General features: G+C 43.3%; 1 protein-coding gene across 4 annotated transcripts in view; it reads right to left on the reverse strand.

Annotated features, from left to right (window-relative positions):
* Positions 1-19,862, reverse strand: part of Epb41l5 (erythrocyte membrane protein band 4.1 like 5) — a 135,091-nt gene that overhangs the window by 4,442 nt on the left and 110,787 nt on the right. For 3 of the 4 annotated variants that reach the window (XM_033757132.1, XM_010632282.2, XM_010632281.2), the window contains one exon: positions 17,526-18,014. In XM_033757132.1, coding sequence (XP_033613023.1) covers positions 17,945-18,014 — 70 coding nt within the window. In that variant the 3' untranslated portion in view covers positions 17,526-17,944. Of the gene's footprint in view, positions 1-17,525; positions 18,015-19,862 lie in introns of those variants that run through there. The other variant, XR_004514700.1, reaches the window with a different exon arrangement.

Raw genomic sequence — 19,862 nt, forward strand, 5'->3', positions numbered from 1 at the left:
ACTAGTAGAGGATGATACCTTCAAAGACCAACTGCTCAAATACACCTTAAGTAATGCAACAAGAGAACATGAAAAATGGATCCAACAGCTAATAGATGACAGGAAGAAGACTAATCTAAGAGTAACTGGCATAAGTGAAAAATCAGAAGATAACACAAATAGTATAAAATACCTTTTCACATAAATAATGGCAGAAAATTTCCCAAATATAGGGAAAAAATAAGCATATAAATAAGTGAGGCACATAGATCCCCAAATAGTTATGACCAAAAGAGAACCTCTCTATGCCAAATTACACTCAAAGTACCAGAAATTCATCCGAGGCACAAAATCTTAAAGGTTGCTAGAGAAAGGCAATGGATCGCATATAAAGGTAAATCCCTTAAAGCTGCAGCACATTTCTCAACACAAACCTTAAAGGCCAGAAGGACTTGGAATGAAGGGTTTCAAGCCCTAAAAGATAACAACTTCCAACCACAGCTTATATATCCTGCAAAACCTTCCTTTAAAACTTATGGAGAAAAAAAAATGATGGAGAAATAAGTTATGAAGAGGAGTACTTCAAGAAATTCATGACCATCAAATCAATATTACAAAAATTTCTCAGGGATATCCCAGAAAGAGACAATGAGGCTAACAATGCCAATAAGTCAAAAAGAATGGATACTCATGAGGGGATAAAGAGCTAAACAAACAAACAAAAAAAAAGAAATTTGAGCCGGGGATTTAGCTCAGTGGTTCGGACCCGAGTTCAATCCCCGGTACCCAAAAAAAAAAAAAAAAAAAAAAAAAAAAAAAAAAAAAGAGCTAAACAGTATATTTCTTAAAACATTAGCTGGAGCAACTAAGAGAAAGAAATAAAAGGGATATGGATAGGAAAGGAAGAAGTTAAATGATCATTATTTGCAGATAACATGATTGTCCACATAGAAGGCCGTAAAGACTCCACCAAAAGACTCCTAGAATTAATAATCAAATTTGGTTGTGTAGCAGGATACAAAGTCAACTGTCAAAAAATCAATAGTGTTCCTGAGCATCAATAACAAATTCACTGAGTAATTAGAGAAACAATGCCTTTCACTACAACTTCAAGAATAATGAAATACTTAGGAATTAACCTAACAAAGGATGTGAAAGATCACTGCAATGAAAACTACAGTACTAAAGTACAGAAAAGAAGATGGAAGAGGACATCAGAAAATAGAAAAATATCCCCTGTTCCTAGATAGACCAAACCAATATAGTCAAAATGGCCATACTTCCAAAACTGTTAGATTGAACACAATCCCAGTGAAAATAGCAACGGCATTCCTCACAGAACTAGAGGAAGTAATCCTAAAATTCATATGGAACCAGAAGGGATGTAGTCTAGGAAAAACAATTCCGACCAGCAAGAGTGAGGCAGAGGCACTGCAGTCCCAAACTTCAAATTATACTACAAAGCTACAGTGATAAAAATCAAACAAACAAAACCACCAGCCTGGTATGTGGGGGTGGGGTGGGGAGTGACAGGACAGGCTTGTGGATCAATGGAACGGAACAGAGGATGCAGAAACAACTCCAGACACACTTAGCTACTTTGTCTTTGACAAAGGGACAAAACATGTTTGCTAGAGGAAAGAGAGCCTCTTTGACAAACGGTGCTGGGAAAACTGGCTATCTGCATACGGAAGATTGAACCAAGACATATCTTTCACCATGCACTAAACTAAAATCAAAATGGATCGAAGATATAAATATTAAAACAGAAACACGTAAGCAAGGACTTTCTGAGCAGATCCCCTGTTGCACAAGAAAAATACCAAGAATCAACAAATGGGATCACATTAAATCAAAAAGCTCTGCACAGCAAAGGAAACTTCCATCAGGGTGAAGAAGCAGCTACAGAATGGGAAAAATATTTTCCAGCTATTCCTCAGACGAAAGTCTACAGTATATAAAGAATTAAAAAAAAGACCCCCCCAAATTTAAAAATGGGCATCTGAAATGTATAGACACTTTTCAGATTAAGAGGTACAAATGGTCAATAAATACATGAAAAATGTCCAGCATCACTGGTCATTTGAGAAATGAAAATTAAAACAACACTGAGATTCCATCTCATTTCAGAAAGAAAGGCCGTCATCAAGAAAGGAAACAGGCTGCACGTTGGGGTTGTGGATCTTTCTACATTGTTGATGGGAGTGCAAAGTGATAAATCGCTACTGAAATCAGTATGGAGATTCCTCAAAAAAAGTAAAAAAAAAAAAAAAAAAGAAAAAGAAATTCCATCTGACCGAGCCGTTTCCCTTCTAGGTATCTCCGCAAAAGAGTTAAAACATATTACCGTGAGGCATGCGTAGCCATGTTTATACCAACACAGTTCATAATAGCTAAGTCTTGGAAGCAGCCCGTATGCCCATCCACAGATGAGTGGATAAAGAAAATGTGGTGTATATACACAATAGAGCATGATTCTGCCATAAAGTCAGCAGATACACCTTGAAATCATAATGTTCAGTGAAGTGAATCAGACACACAAGCTTAAATATTGCATGGTTTCTCATAGGAGAAACCCCATACATAAATAAAAGACAAACAATAAGGAAAAAATGGTGAGAGAGAGAAAAAAATTATCATTATCCAGTCTGGCCAATGTACCTAGAAGTGTACCTTGATTTAGTACAACTGTTTTGTTTTTTGGCTTGTTATTCTGGCTGGTAATTTATGTTTATGGTAATTGATTAAGGCTCATAAAACACATCTGATGCTGGCAAAAATTTTTTTGAAATTTTTTTATGGACTACTTTAGCTGCTGCCAGCAACTTTGGAGACTTTGTATATTATTCAGCTCAACATCAATGTTATTTTTATTTTTTATTAATTTTATTGGTACAGTGTGAAAAACTAAAATGATACATAAGATCCTAACGATATAATTGACAATGTGAAATAGGAAGAAAAGGGCTAAAGGTGTAGGGGAAGTGGGAAGGGTAGGGGAAAGGTAATAAGGGAAAAGAAAAAAAATATGAGAAAATGAAGAAATGGAAATAAAGCGTTTGTAAATAGGGAAGGTAGGAGGGGGTGAAGGGAGGGCAGGGACAAGGGGAAAAAATGAGAACCAAGACCTGTCACGTAAAGGTACGAGATCCCAATGATGAATGTAACTGTACTGTGTACCTAGAATGTACCAATAAAGTCAATGAGAGAAGAAATAATTTTATTGGTACAATGTAGACACACATAACGACCACAGTCACCACAGGGAGTCTGTAACTGTGCATGGTATATCTCCATTCCTCTTTGTCTCCCAACCCCCTCTGCCTTCACCACCTCTCATTTATGAAAGCTCTGTTTCCAATTTTTCCTGTTTTCTCCTCTTCCCTTTCTTCTTCCCCTCTCCCCTCTTCACAGTTTCCCTTTCCTTTTGAGCAGTTTTCTCCTATTTCCTATTATATATCATACATTTTGGTCCTTATTTACTCTCAGATTTTCACACCACAGAAACTGTGATATTTACACACATGTGTCCAGTTTATTTCACTTGAGTATCGTTTCAGGTTGCATCCATTTAGCTATACATGCCTCAAATTTATCCTTCTTTATGGCTGAGTAGTACTCCACTGTATAGAAAAGCCACATCTTTTTTATCCATTCATCAGTTAATGGACGTTTGGGTGTTTCTAAGATTCAGCTATTACAAACTGTACCACTACAAATGTGGGTGCACATATATCGTTGTGGTATGATGTTTTAAATTCTTTGGTGAAGATACCCAGGAGAACAGCTGGGTCAAATGGGACCGCTAATCCTAATTTTTTGAGGACTCTCCACACTGATTTCCATAACGGCTGCACCAGTCTACACTCCCACCGGCAGTGGAGCAAGGTCCCTTTGTCCCCACAACCCTGCCAGCATTTTCAACATCATTTTGATTTCCCTTTTGATTTCTTCTTTGACCAGTAATTTATTTAGAAGTGGGATCGTTTCCACATAGTTGATTATAAGTAGTCATTGATTTAATTCCACTATGGTCAGATAATATACTCTGTATGATCTGAATCTTTTAAAATTTATTAAGACTTGTTTTAGGATCTACATGGTGAATCTTCAGGACGCCCTAGAAAACAGTGTACACTGTAGTAGTATTGGGTGAAGAATTTTATAATTCTTTATAATTCAGGCTGTTTGCTGGTGTTGTTATCACATCCTCGCAGATTTTCTGTATGCTAATTCCGTTAATTATTGAAACAGGGTGCAGAAATATCTGGTTAGAGTGCAGACGTGTGTATTCCTTTTGTACTTCTATTGGCATTGCTGTCGTGCTATGCTATTAACGCTTCTTGGTGAATTTATCCACTGATCATTATTGGAGACCAGACGGGAAGAATGCGGCCTAGTTGGCCTCCTGGGCGAGCACTGAGCAGAAAGAGCGCGTGCAGGTGTGCTGACTCACTGCTGGGAAACATGACAACACCTGAGGTTAAGTTGTTTAGCCAGAGACGTGCCATGCAGGGAGGGAGACAGATGGATCCTGTGGAATTCGGATTGCTTGTTCCCATGTCGGGGTGAATAAGGCCAATGTGTGCCAGTCACTTGGGGATTTATGTTGAAGGGAGACATGAGCCCCTTGGCACTCCAGATTTTAACCTGATTTTGTGTCTATTTTTCATTGGTCAGGTTCGAGCTCATTGGCTGGTTCCTACATATCATTATGTAATCTCTGTCTTTATTCCTAGCAATCTTCCTTGCCCTGACTTCAGTGGATTTTGTGGTGGTGGTGGAAGTTATTTTGTTAACATAAATCATTTAGAAATGTACAACTGGCCCCACTGGTGGAGCACTTGCCCAGCATTCATGAGGCCCTAGGTTTCATCCCTGGTACTGAAAAAAAAAATTTAAAAATTAAAGCAATGATGGATAGAAATGGACATTTTGAGGCACGTCAAGGGCAGTGGCACCAAGTTTTATGAGGACCCCACTGACACTCAGTGGGACTTTGGAGTTACTGAAGCAGTGTTTAGAAGTGGAAACAGCTCTGGAAAACAGAATGTATGGACTCTGAATCCAAAGGCGTCAAAATACCTGTCAAGAAGTGACTTGACTTTTCACTATTGTCACATTGCTTAAATAGCGAAAGGGTTAAGGATTTACTTGGTTAGCAAGGCTCCTCCTTCATCAGTCATTTTGCGGGAGAGCTGGGATCACTGCAACGTGCTGCGATCTTCTCCACTGGAGGTGCAAGCCTTCTGCGCCCTGTGTGAGGCTGTGGATGGGACGTACAGGGATCAGGCAAGATGCCTCCTAAAGGAGGTGAAGGAGGACATTTGAAGAAGATGAGGACCCTGAGGCCCACAAAATAAAAGCAACTCGAGATAGGAAGGAAGCAAAACTAGACTGGGGGATCTCTTAACAGTCAAAAGATAGAAACAGCCTGTATTTATCAATGGATAAATGTGCTCTTATCTATCCAGTGGAATATTATTTGGCCATGGAAAAGAATAAAGGATCAATAAGTGGTACAATGTGGATAAACATTATGGATAATTAATATTGTTGAAATGGCATTACTGTCCAATGCAATCTAGCCATCCATACAAAGTCCCAATGTAATTTTTTTTGCAGAAATAAACAGCTCATTGTAAACTTCACATGGAAGTTCACAGTTAAAACAACTGTGAAGAAGAAATGATAAAAGAAAATTTGAAGCTCATTTAAATTCTACAGTTTTTCTAAACATTCAGTGACTCTTGAAGGAGGCAAAGCCAGGCCACAAGGAGTTAACACTGTCAAGAGAGGCAAGAGAGGAATATGTTTATAAAGTGTGTGCAGAAATGACAAAAAGGTCTGATTGGTTAATGTAAATTCCTGAGTTACAGATTTGTTGGTGGTTTCTAGTCTTGTTTTGTTTTGCTGTGCTGGAGGGTAGTACCCTCGCATGTGGTAGACAAGTGCTCTCCTCTGGGCTGCATCCCCAGCCCCATGCATGGTTTCTCATTGGGACAGTTTCTAGTTTCGAGTATTGTTTGCACTGGGCTTTGGTTTGTGCAGGTAGAAATTTACAATATCGAAGATACTCTACTCTCCTGGCCTCTTAACAGAAGGAAAAAGAAGACTCATACTTCCTAATTTCAAACTTACTACAACGCTACAGTAATCAAAACAATTTGGTAGTGGTATAAAAACAGAGATACGGGCCAATAGAATAAAGAGCCTAGAGATAAACCCTCACATTTATGGGCAAGTGACTTTGGAAAAATGCCAATAGAAAGGAATAAAGTACCATTCAGTGTGGAAAAGAAAAGTCTTTACAACAAATGTGGTGAGAAAACCAGATACCCAGATGAAAAAGATCTAAGCCAAACTTTTATCTTATAGGCAAACTATTACTTAAAACAATTAAGTAAATATTACTTAAAGCTCAATGTACGAGTAAATATATAAAACTTCTAGAAGAAACATAAGAAGAAATCTTCCTGACATTGGATTTGACAATGATCTCTAGGCTATGACAAAAAAAAAATAATAATAATAATGGCAATAAGATAAAAAAAAGTTGGACTTCATGAAAACTAAACATTTTTGTGCACCAAAAGACACTATCAACAGAGTGAAAGTGCATCCTATGGAATGAGAGAAAACAATGGTGAAACATTTATCTGCTAAAGGATTGATATCCGGAATGGACAAAAAATTCCTACAATTCAACAGTGACAAAAACAAAATGTCTTAATGGTCAAAGGGCATGAGTAGATGTTTTCCCCAATCAAAGAAGACAGAAGGAAGGAGGGAGCGAGGAAAGAGGGAAGGAGAGAAGGAAAAGAAAGAAGCTGCAGAAGATAAGTGTTGGTGAAGATGTGGTGACCTGCAGTGCTGGTGCGCTGCTGGGGATTTGTGAAACGGCACAGCCACTGTGCCTAGGCCTGGCGGTTCCTCAGAAAGTTAAGCGCAGAATTGCCAATGCGATTCAGAAAATTTCACTTCTGGGTTTATACCCCGAAAATCTGAAAACAAGGACTTGAAGAGACGTTTGCACACCCAGGTAGATAACAGCATTATTCCAACAGCCAAAATGATCCAGGATGTCCATCAGCAAATGAAGAGACAAACAAGATGTGCTTCATCCATATGACGGAATCTTGTTCAACCTGAGAAAGGCAAGGGATTCCAACATGTGCTGCAGCGTGGACTGACCCGGGGACAGTATGCTGAGTGAAATAAGCCCATCACAAAGCAACAGGTACAGTAGGGTTCTATGGATGCAAGGCACCTACAGCAGCTGCACTCAGGGACACAAAGCAGAAGGATGGCTGCTGAGAGCCGAGGGAGGGGACTGGGGAGCTACTGTTTAAGGGGCACAGGGGTCCAGTCTGGGATGATGAAAAAGCTGTGGATGGTTGGTGGAGATGGCTGCACAACAGTGGAGAAGTGCTTAATGCTGATGAACTGCACACTTAAAAATGGTGGCGTTGGTAAATTGTACTGTATAAATTTACCAAAATACAAAAGATAAAAGAGCTCCTCGAAGAGCAAAGGATAACCACAAACATGGATTGAAAGCACCCCCAGGCTCCACTACCAGACTGATTCTCACTGAACACTGGGACCTTCAACCTCCCAGCTTCACAGAGGCCCTTCGGAGGCTCTTGGATAGGCAGCAACAACCTGTGAGGAGCTCCAGAGCCAGGCGGAGCTGGACACTGAGTATCTGGGCTGCAGGGCTGGCCTGGTCCTGGTGGCCACGGGCATGATCCTAGGGTGAGTGCAGTCTATGCTCCCTCTGCCCTCTGCAGGGAACAGCAATGACTCGTGGGACAGACAAGAGGCTGGTGAGCCTAGCCCTTGGGGAGACCAGCACAGACTCTCTGAAAAGCCCCCAGAAAGTGGGGCTATACCTGGCCTCTCATCCAGAGGTTCTGAGACTGAATCAGAGGGATCGGCCTGGAGGCTTGCCCTCTTCTTGAGAGCCAGTTGCTGGGGCCCACCCACCACCCGAGGGCTCCTGAGGATCTTCTCCTCTCCACCAAAGGAGGCCAGTGACATGTGTGTTGTCCTGATGGCCTCCTCAAATCCTACAGCCCAGAGCCAGGGCTTGGTCAGCTGGATCCTAGCCCCAGTGGCCTAGCCTTTGGGGAAGGCCTCTGTGCTTTGTAAGCTGGGCAGGGCGAACACTCTCTGGGCCTTTGGCTGGGCCTGTCATCCCAGGTTGCACAGGTAAGGTTCCTGGTTCTCGAAAACTGCAGTGGCTTTCCTTAGCAGTGTCACCACATGGCAAAAGCTTTCCACCACCAGGTAGGCCTGACTCAATGCACGTGGTTATCAGGCCTGCATTCCTGAAAGGGCTGCCTATATGAACAGAGCTTAAACCCAAAGTTTAAAATAATCTCAGATTGATGACCAACAGGCACACTTGTCATCTGCCAGAGGAGTATGCTGAACAGGGACTGAAGCCTCTGACTGGTAATCTGCAGGATGCGGATGGTTCTTCCTCTGGGAAGGAAGCTCATGGGGTTCCTGAGTCCCAACACTTCTTCCCTGTCAACTTCAAGCCTCAGTGCCTTTCAAGAATTTGGGAAAGACTGCCAGAGAGCTGGCAGCCTGGTGACACAGACAGGAGGCCTGGGGGGAGGAAGAGCAGGAGCTGGCTCCTTGGTGGCAGAAAGAATCAGAGGCTAGAAAGCCAAAGCTCTGGGACAGTGAGTCTTGGCTGCATGAAGCCAGGGAACAGTGCCTTGTGCTGAAGACCAGACTCTGTGCCAGTGACCATCTCCCAGGCCCAGGGGCAACTCTGCTGGGGGGCTTTTCCCTTCCTACAGAGGGCTGTGTCTCTTAAAAGTGAATCAACACAGTCTAGGAACATTCTGGCCAACACCCAACTCCATCCTGCAGTATTCTTACTTCCCCAGAGGGCACAGGGACCTGTCAAGTCAGTCTGCAGATTCAGAGGTTGGCACACAGTGCCAAGAGGGGCTGCCTTGGGCAGCACAGCCCAAACACTGCCCTAGGTGTTTTCGGGACCTGGGTCCATTGTCCAACCCCTGGAGACAAGTGAGGTGCAGGAGGTACAAGATCTCAGGAGGCACCCACTCTGCCAGTGCAGCATGGGAACTGATGATGCCATGGCCAGGGCCTCCTACAGTTGGTGTCTTGAGCACCTCATCCCCTCAACTGAGACCCCAGAGTGGCCATCAGAGAGCATGCTGAACCCAAAGCAGAGCCACTGTAAGTGGGCTTCAGGGAAACAGAGTTTACTGTACTATCCCAGAGAGGAAATGATGGGGGCCAGTGCCACCGCAGGCAGCTGTTAGACGATGGGAAGCATCAGGCGGAGTCAAGAGCTGAGGACAAAAGCTGCAGCATTGTTTGAGAAAGGGGCAGAGAGAGAGAGAGAGAGAGAGAGGTCAGAGGTCAGCCCAAACCAACTAGGCCTTCCCAAAGAGCTAGGCTTGTGCTTCATGGCTCTGCGCCTGCGGGCCTGGGTACATGTCCTACGACAAACACCTTTGGTGTGGCTGTAGACAAGCTGTTTATCATCTACCCCTAACCCTCAGGTTTAGCCACTCTTTGAGTGCTGGTGAGCAGCCCTTGTGGGTGGCTGTGACCACTGAAGGAGAAAACCTACCCACTACAGAGAGTGGGCACAGTGCATGATGGGAGGACAGACTGATGATTCCTGGGAGAGCTCTCAGGCAGGACGGAAGAATAGCTCCTGGGTCTGGGGAAGTACGCTGTTGGACAGGGTTTCCCAAATCCTGGCAGGCTCACCCCTGGGGAGGTGTGAGGTGGTGTTTGACGCTTAGAACACTCTTCATTTTGGTACTTTTTATTTTACTGTGTTAGAAAAAAATAACTAGCACTGAGTGTGGTGATTGATACACGACTATAATCCCAGGTACGCAGAAGGCTGAGGCAGGAGAATTACAAGTTCAAAAGCCAGCATGCACCTCACCAAGACTCTATTTCAAATTTAAAGAAATAAAAAGGGCTGGGGTCTCAGCTCAGTGGCAGAGTGCTTGCCTAGCATGTGCAACAAAGACTTGGATTTGATCCCCAGTACTGACCAAAAAAAAAAAAAAAAAAAAAAAAAAAAAAAAAAAAAAAAAAGGAAAACTAAAACTCATTAAAACTGTGATTTGTATCTTAGGATGAGGCTATATGAAAGCAAAGTTGATAAAATTTTGTGATTGTGATTAACAGAGTGACACATCCACTCAGGTCTGGACATTTGGACTTTCCTGGGTGTAGTGTTCAAAGTTCCATGTCCCAGGAACCTGAAGTCCTGGGGCATAATGACTACTTGGTAACCTGTGTACGGAGCCCTGAAGCTGGAGACTGCTGAATCCGGCACTGGAGCTAAATAGACCTGTTCCAATCCTGTTTTAACACTTCCTACTGTATCTGCATGACTTGTAGGCTCTTTGTTTGTACCTCAAAATCCGTGGTAAGGATGTGGGTTATGGTTCAGAATTAAATGTTCCCCAAAGCCTCATGTGTCACAGGCAGGGCTTTAGGAAGGTGATTGGATTTTGGGAGCTCATGGCTGACTTTGGAGGCTGGGTCTGGTCAGAAAAGGTGGGTCACTGTGGGAGTGCCTGGAAGGGTCTGCCTCCTTTCTAGGCTCCTCCCTCTTCTCTGCTTTGGGGCTGCCATGCCGTAGACTGTTTCTTGTCTGCATGCTTCTGTGCCGTGCAGCCCTGCCTTGGAGCCAGCCAACTATGGACTGAAAACTTTACAGACTGTGAGCCAAAATAAGCTCCTTAAATTGCAGGTGTTGGGCAGTGTCCCAGGGATGAGGAAAAGGACTAAATAAAGTATGAGGGTTAATTTTAGGTGCCCACTTGTACAAATTAAGGAATACCTAGAAACCTGGTTATGTCTTATTTTAGGTAAATCCTTGAGGATATTTCCAGAGGACGTTAGTGTGTGCCTCTGAGAAGACTTGGTGAGGAAGAGCTGCCCTCAGTGTGGGAAGGCACCATTGGATCTGCCATGGCTTGGAGAGAACCAACACAGAAGGCAAATTAGTGTCTTTCGCTGAGAGCTGGGATGTGCTTACTGCCTGCTTTGGACACCAGTACTCCACGCCCTCCAGCCTTTGGACTCCAGGACTTACACCAGCGCCTCTCACCCTGGGTCCTCAGGTCTTCAGCCTCAGACTGAGAAGTTATCATTGACCTCCCTGGGTTGGAGGCTTCTGGACTTGGGTTGACTCGTATTACCAGTATCCCAGTGTCTCCAGAGCCTGTGGACTGCCTGCCGTGGGACTTCTCAGCAGATTCTCTAATACATTTCTTCATGTATCTACACACATATTCTATTGGTTCTTGTCTCTGGAGAATCCTAACGTACGAGGACAAGGGAAAACCAAAGTCAAGGACCCAACAGGGAACACATAACCTAGCGGGTAGCCAATCAATTCAGTGCTGAGTCAATAAATATTTGAACACCAACTGCATGCCAGGCAGGCTGCAAGGTGCCCGGATGGAGCAGTATATAAGGATATTATCAGGGAAAAAGTAACTATCACAAAGGGGACTAGCTAATAATAGGGTGATTGGAGGGAGGTCTGGGAAAGTGACATACAACCCAAGCTCTGAACAAGGAGCACTGCGGCCCAACAGAATGAGGGATGACCTACTAATCAATGAGGGAAAGCCTCAGGAAATGTGATGCAAGCCACAGACAGAGTTCGGATTCTGTTTGGAGCAACAGGAAGGAAGCCACCAAGGGAGTTCAGGCTGAGGAAGACTGAGACTTTGTTTTAGACTCCATTTTGGAAAATGGATTTAACCTGGGAGACTGCAGTAGCTCAAGACAGATGTAGAAGGAGACAAGGAGTGGATCTACAGAGACAAAGAGATTTCAGACAGATTTAGCAGGGCATAAAGACTGAAATGAAGGGCCATAGGACAATTTATTGGGATCAGTGCCATTAGGTAGCAAGCAATTTTGCTGTGTGATGGAGCAGGTGCTTTGGCAGAACAACTTTAAGTTTGGTTTAAGAAGTGCTGAGTCTTGGATATTTGTGTAAAACCTAAATGGAGCTCAGTCCAGGCAGAGAGGTAGGATGAGATGGGAGGCACCAGCACATGGATGGATTTGAAGCCATGGGAGCTGCCTTCAAAGTTTCAGGAGTGAGGGAATGTGAACAGGGCTAGTAGCAAGAATGAGGGTACTCTGTCTTACAGGAGTGGGCAGAGGAGGAAAGCAGCTAACAAAGAAAACCAGGGAGTACCAGACCGGCAGGAGAATCAGGTACCTTTGGCGGTAAGCCACATGTGGGACACACTGCACCTTAGAGCCAGTGTTCTGCCCTTGCCTCACACCCCGAAAACAGACACACCCTTGCAGTTTGCTCAGGGATGTGTGTCACATCCAGGTGGAAATGCACCAAGCCCAAGCACAGTTCCTCACGTTCCATTCTCCCCACCTCTGAGGTCACACAAACACGTGTCAAGTCTCTCAGACTGGGGAGCCCTTTTGTCACTTGCAATGGAAATGTGTGATGTGAAAAAGCAACTCTGTATACAGAGCAATGCTTGGAAGGGTCCCTTGCCTGGTTTAATGCTCTATCCTATCTTGAAATTCTCAGTGATTTTTGAAAAGAGTCTCACATTTCTATTGATACCAGGTCCTGCAAATGATGTAGCCATTTTGTAAGCCATTACGATTTCTGGGTCATGACTGCAGTGTGATGTACCTTGTCCTAAATGGTAAACCAAAAAAAGGGGGCGCTGAGAAGAGAATGGCAAATGGCACTAGGAGGCCAGCCCAGGAAAGCTAGACAGGGTGCTGGAGTCAGGACAGACTTACTCCACGAACTCTAACTTGTTTCTATGTCTATTTTTCATCTTCTCCACCCCTTGGTCTGGTTCGAGCCTGAAGGCTGGTTCCTACAAGTGAAGACTAGGAAACAGCTGCCATGGAGCCTGTGGAGGTGAGGTGACCAGGGGGCTGTGACTAGAACTCTCCTTGGGCAAGTGCTTTTTCTCTGCAGCTGAGACCAGGTGGCTAGAAGTGGTGGCCAGATCCACCCCTAACGGAGATCACCAGTTGTGTGAGAAGGAAACTAAAGACTGCTTAGAGGCATACCAAGATCGCCATGAAAAATGGCAGCACAGCTGGCCGGGGATGTAATTGAGTGGCACTGTGGCTGCCTGGCAAGTGCAAGGTCCTGAGTTGATTTAAAAAAAAGGCAGCACCTAACACATTTACTATGTAACACCTTTCTATGCATTTTCCACTATGAAGTCTACTACTATCAAGGTACTACTATCTACATTTTAACAAGGACAAGGCAGAGGACTGGCACACAGGGTTCCATTATGGCCCATTTGTTATGCTGTAATTCAAGAATAATTCACTTTAAATGGCTGTTTTAAGTGTTGTGTGTCTTCATATTCTAGGCTGTGAACCTTTATGCCTGTTAAGTTTCACAGAACACACATTTGTTGAGTATCTCCCGCTTGCCAGTGCAGCAGAGAGTTGTGAGGAGTGACAATTTCCCCCATAAGGGCCTCTGTAGGGAAAAAGCCTGACCTGACTGCAGCCATCTTCAGTTGTAACCACCATGACTGACCCTGAGTAACCCTGGCCGGTTTTCCCCATTCCCCAGCATACTATAAACAAAGCCATTACAGTGGTATGTGGAGCTTTACAATGGACCCTAGTGCCAGTTAGCACCAGGAATGTGCGGGATATCCTTGATATATCAGCTTGAGATAAACCAGGACCGCTCCAGTCTGGATGAAAGCCACTTTCATCCTACTTTTTATATATGGTCCTTCTTATAGAAAATGCTCCTCCACTCCTGAAGTCACATCCCACACACTGACCGGATCCCTGAATACTGTACCACTGCTTCACCTCACTCCCTTACCTTCCTATTAATAAATATGGCCAACAAGTCTGTTGGGCCAGCAGGTAAGTATCACACACTCAAGAAACAACTCAGACAAACACCAAAAGTCTCACGAAAGTTTTATTGAACAAGGTCACATCTACCCTTCTCATTTCAGTGTACAGACAACTCACAGTTCAGTGCTGTGATCCTAGTACAAGTTATACAAAAGTTATTCTAACACTGAATATAGTGCATTTGATAGAAAAATAAATTACAGTTTCCAAGCTACTACAGAGCTTCACATGTATAAAAAGTAAACAAAAATAGTGAGGTCCTCATAACCAATCGTCTATAGTGTCCCGATCTGAAGATAAAGAGTAATGAGTTGTGACACAAAAACACCTCTGATAGAGAGAAATCCTGAGAAGTGACTGAGTGATGGTCTCAAGCAGCATGATAAAGTAGGGATTTACAGATCCTACCGTTAGGACTGGGGAAGAATCGCAGCTCTACCAGCATGTCAATGCAGCAAAATTCAGCTCAACCAAAGTTTCCGTAACACAAACCACGTTCCTCATTCTGGGGGCTAATGCACAGAAAGCTTCCAATCATCCTCTGATGATTCAAGAACCAGTCTTTACACTTTTGAGAGTAAAACAAAGGACAAATAACCTAGACTTGTGCATTCTTCACTCAACAGAATCATCCAAATTTCTAAGCAACTACAAGGCTAACATTAAGATTAACCAGAAATTCGTGAGCTCTCACAGATACAGAGCTGGGACCACAATTGCACCTTGTCTGGTTGTGCTACATGTGCATGAGGATGCAACATCCGGATGGGCTAAGTGTTTCCAAGTGACAGATGATACTTCAGAACCCATCTGAATCCCCACCTGCCTTCCAGGTAGCCACTCCTCAAAGCTGGAAATCAGGGGTCAGGAGATGTTTTCTAAATAAACCTTTACTGAACATAGCCAAGTTCACATGTGCTGTTCTTCACAATGCCTTTGTACTCTCAGAGCTGAGTGCGGAGATCATTACCGCCTGTAGCCTTTGCAGAACATGCATGTGACTGCGGCTGAGTGAGGAGACAGGAACTTTAGTTTTTCTAGATCCTTACTTAGAAAAATATGACAGACTTTATGTGACTGGCAAAATCCCACTACCAAAGGTTCTAGAGGGACAGCCCGGGTTCTCTCCCTGGCTTAGCTAAGAGAAGACAGAAATACAAGCTTTAGCTAGAACTGAGAAACATGAAAGAGAAAACAGTCTAGAAAAACTCAAGGCTTTCATCTTTACAAGTCCATAGGACCTCTGAGATTGTACAAAAGCAAATAAAGCCAAAGAAGTTAGTAAAACTGTCAGTATTTTTCAAAAGAATTTTTCTTACAGTGTCAAAACTGTCAAGCATACAAGGAACCTACTCACTGAGGCTTAGTAGTGTCTCCTGAAGAATGGGCGTGTAATAACCACGAGCCCCTCTTTTTAGAAAGGAGACGCTGTAGACGAACAGAATTGAGGTCTCACTGATTAACTCATGAGCTGCGGGATAGTCCAGGGCAGAAAGGTGGAACATTCATATCTTACTTTAAACTACCATGGCAACCCCCACACCAGGATCCTCTCCTGGCTTCTGCCTGTGGGAAGGTGGCAGAGCAGCTACCACAGCACTGTTCCCCAAGTGCGAAGCAAACCATCAAGGTCTGCAGTACTCGCCCTGCCCCCTCACCTCAGCCCAATGTTACCAGCTGCTCTCCTGACCAGGGTCAATTCCAGTCTCTTTGCCAGCATCCTCCACTGGTTCACACATGCTTGCCTCTTCCGAGACAGACCTTTCCCTTGCCTGCCTGCCACATCCTCAACCCTGTCTCTTTCTACCACTACTGTCCACTGTCCTCAGAAGAGCAGAATGGCATGAGCGGGGATAGCAGCTCTGGGGACCAACACCAGCAGCAGGCAACAAGAATCTTATATGTGACAGGTATCTAATTTGTCAGGGATAATCCACCATCCACATCTACCACTTCATGTTTGGGCATTTTACTTTTAATGGAGATTCAAATAAATGTCCCTACCAATATTTTGACTGGCAAGAATACAGGTACCTGAAGACACATAGGTGATGAAATATGTTCAACTACTTAATTCCTAAATCCTGGAAAGTTTAAGATAAGAATAGTACTGCCTTCTAAACTGGACGGAAAATTCAGGTCTTCCAGGACACAATGCCGTTCAGCTGCTCTGTGGTTAGGAGCACAGCACCAACCATGCAGGACATTCAGGGTTGTCAAGCACTGAAAAACCGATGACCAGTCCAACATGTTCTGGGTCAGGTCTAGGTTCTATGTTCCACAGCTGTGAGAAAACATGTTTTACAGTATAACCAGCGACTGCTAAGAGCAGCCCTGTGAAACTCACAAGCTTAGCATAATGGCTATGGGGAGGCAGTCAGTAAGAAGTGCCAACTTTCTCTCTTTCAGCCAAAATGCTTTGTGAAAAGTGCTTTCCCATCTATACAGCTCCCTGGGAAACAGTGCAAGTTTAAGATTCCCGAGCTTTCCAGTCTGATCCTAGTGTGTTTGAGCACTTAAGTATGTCACCAGGAGCCCAGAATAGTCCATATCATGAGATTTCAAGACCACAAAACTGGATGTTCTTTTAGACTGAGTAGTACAAATTAATGCTCAATTATATACACATTTCAGGGCAGGAAACTTAAAAAACAATTTCTAAGAGGTAAGTTTAACATCAGTCCTTGATTACTGGCTCCTTTCCCGACACGGTTTCCAGGTCATCTTCTTCCTCCACAGCAAATGAGGCTTACTTTTCAGCCTACAGTTCTAAAGCTAAATCAGTATTATTTCTGGGTTTTGAGATTAATAGGTGGTTATCTGTATACTCTTCTATGAAGAACATATACTACACTTTATTTATTGGTACTGGGGATCGAACTCAGGCCCTTGCGTTTTCAAGGCAGGAAGTGGAACCCACTGAGCCAAATCCCCAGCCTGAACATATACTACTTTAACATCCACAGTTTTTTGTACAGGCCAAAAGGGCTAAAATAATTCTTAAGAAGTCTTTTGAACAATATCTCTAATGTAGTGTGACTTCTTTTAGTATGCCATACACAGTGTCATATGTGGAGGGCATTTAAGAAACAAAATCCTCTCATTCCTACCCCTATCCCCTATCTGCTTTTGTTTCTTCTTTTTCGGTCTGAGAGTTGTCAATTTATTCAGCTTATATAGAAAGGAATTGGAAGCTCTGTCTAAACAGGTACTGATATGGAATATTGACTTAATTATGGAAGTCTAAAATGGCCTGGATTCCTCACCTGGCTCAGGAGGGCAGGTCAATACCTAGGGTCTTTTGACTAGGAACTCGTCCCCCTCCCAGGCTGCAAGGTTAGTGTGGTGCATGGGAATACTTCTGGTGGGAAGGCAAAACTATAAAAACATATGACGGGAAACTGATCGCTTGATCGCTCTGTTGTTCTTCTCAGTGTTTATCTGATATTGATATAAATTCATAGGCAAGAGAGCCACTTCATAAGAAGTCAAAAATAGGGCCGGGGATTTAGCTCAGTGGTTCCGCCACCTGCCTTGCAAGCGCAGGAACCCGAGTTCGATCCCCAGTACCAAAGAAAAAGTCAAAAATAGGGGAGACTGCTGGGAATTTAGCTCAGTGGTGCCACTGCCTGCCACGCAAGTGCAAGGTCCCAAGTTCGATCCCTAGTACCAGGAAAAAAATAAAAAAGGCTGATAACTGCCAGAGTCATTATGAACAGTTATAACCGCTAGGTGGAGCCAAGAGTTTGAAGGAAACTGCAGGGAAAGTAATTCTCTTGATTCAGGAATTACCAACTCTAATGAAATTACATAAAGTAAAAGACCAGATACTCTCCTTTGGGAAAGTATGTAGTGTGATTAAATCCTTCCAGTTGGACGGAAAATGTAGCTTTTTAAAACGGAGCTGAAGTTAAATGCAGGTAGAGTATTTTTACCTATAAGTAAAGGACAAACTCCAGAATTCAACACATTCCAGTTGGAACAGATTCCAGGACGGACAGCTAGAGAGTGCTGGGCATTCCAGTTACCAGTTGAGAGGGGCAGTCTCTTAGAGCTCAGTGGTCAGTAAACACTTGTGCTTCAAGACTGAAGTGTCTTCAGTCAAAGTTGGTGCAGAACTGAAAGGAAGAGAGAATGGATATTAAATGAAAACATCTAGGGTGGGGGGAGGGAAGGGAACAAGGGACATTCACGTTTCTAGTAGCCCACATGGACATGTTGAGAACACAGTACTTTACAGACCTAAATGGATATGTGGTAACACCTAACTTAGGCAATAAGATATTCTGCAGAAGGAAATTTTCCAGACAAGTGATGTTCATTTCATTTTGAAATATAAAATACCAGCTTTATAGCCTGCTGGAGTAGTACATGGCTGTAACCCCAGCACACTGGGAGACTGAGGTAAGAGGATTGCAAGCTCAAGGCCAGCGTGGAAAACTTAGTGAGACCCTGTTTCAAAATAAAAAACAAAAAAAATGAGTTGGGGATGTAGCTTAATACAAAAGCCCTGAGTCAATCCCCCAGGACCACAAAAAACAAAGCACACACCACACACACCCACACCCACACCCACACACACACACACCCTCAAGAGTTTCCTCTACTTCCTTGAATATGATATGCCTAATATACAATTAACCATCTCTTCATGAGTCAGAGATGTGAACAGTACTGTGCTGAACAACAAGCTCAGAAGACAGCAAAAGAAGTATTTCCCTGTGCTTAGATGGCTGTGCCCAAGTCCATAAACCAGTTAATCTATTTATTAGAGCACTGAGAACAATGAAAAGACACAGCCTTTGCATGAGGGCCTCAAGACTCTGCTGTGCGTGAACTGCATGGACTCAGATGCAAGGATGTATCCACATCTAATTTAGTTTAATATTTAAAGTACCCAATACAAAAAAACCATAATGTAAAGGCCAAAAGCACTCACAAGATTCATAAATGAAATACCAATCATCTTTATCATCACTCTTCATTTCTACTACCTCGACATGAGTAATTTCAACTGTTTTCTTCTAGTAGTTTCCTTCACTTTCTATATCCCTGGTTCCCAAACAGTAGTTCTTGGGATCTGTCAGAAATGTAAATTCTTGGGCCCTGGCTCAGAAACAGAGTCAGACGTTCAGGACCCAGATCAGTAGTAGCCTGTGCTTTAACAAGCCCCCGTCTGGAGATTCCGCTTCACAAACAACACAAGTTCCGTCTGTTCTGAGTGACATGTTTACTGTGCAGGATTAACTTTCTCATAGCCCAACCAAGCCCCGTAATCTTGTCTTCTTCTCAACACAGCTAACTGACCAATTTTGTTTATGTTAATATTTGGTGTTTGCTGAAATCATGTAAAGATTTTCACAACTGAGTGTCAGTGCATTATATTTCTTTTGTACGATTTTTGTTTGCTCTGGATTTAATACATGACTCATTTAAAAAAAATTATCCCTCACATTTCAAGTAGAATTGTGAATCTCTTCTCAATTTATTTTTATTTATTTATTTATTTAAAAAATTTTTTTGGTTTTTTGAGACAGGGTCTCACTATGTAGTTGAGACTGACCTGGAATTCACTATGTAGTCCAGGCTGGTCTTGAACTCACAGTGATTCTCCTGCCTCAGCCTCCCAAGTGCTGGGATTACAGGCATGCGCGACCATGCCCGGTTCTTCTCAGTTTATTGAGGCAAGTGACGTAATTAAAAATCTGTTGATATTGTTTTTTTTTCGGCGGGGGTACTGGGGATCGAACTCAGGACCTTGTGCTTGTGAGGCAGGTGGAGGAACTGCTGAACTAAATCCCCTGACCCTGTAATTATGTCTTTATTTCCTGGCAAAATCCTTTCTGGAACTCTGTATCTTCCTTCTTGAATCTGGGTCAGATCTTTTCTAAACCTGCTGGACAGGGGCTGCTCAAGACGTCCTCCAGGCAAATCTCTGCACCTATCTACTGTTTCCCTGGGTTCTA

The sequence above is a fragment of the Fukomys damarensis genome, unplaced genomic scaffold (genome assembly GCF_012274545.1).
Source record: "Fukomys damarensis isolate Sample0158 unplaced genomic scaffold, DMR_v1.0_HiC HiC_scaffold_29, whole genome shotgun sequence".
NCBI classification, from domain to species: Eukaryota; Metazoa; Chordata; class Mammalia; order Rodentia; family Bathyergidae; genus Fukomys; species Fukomys damarensis.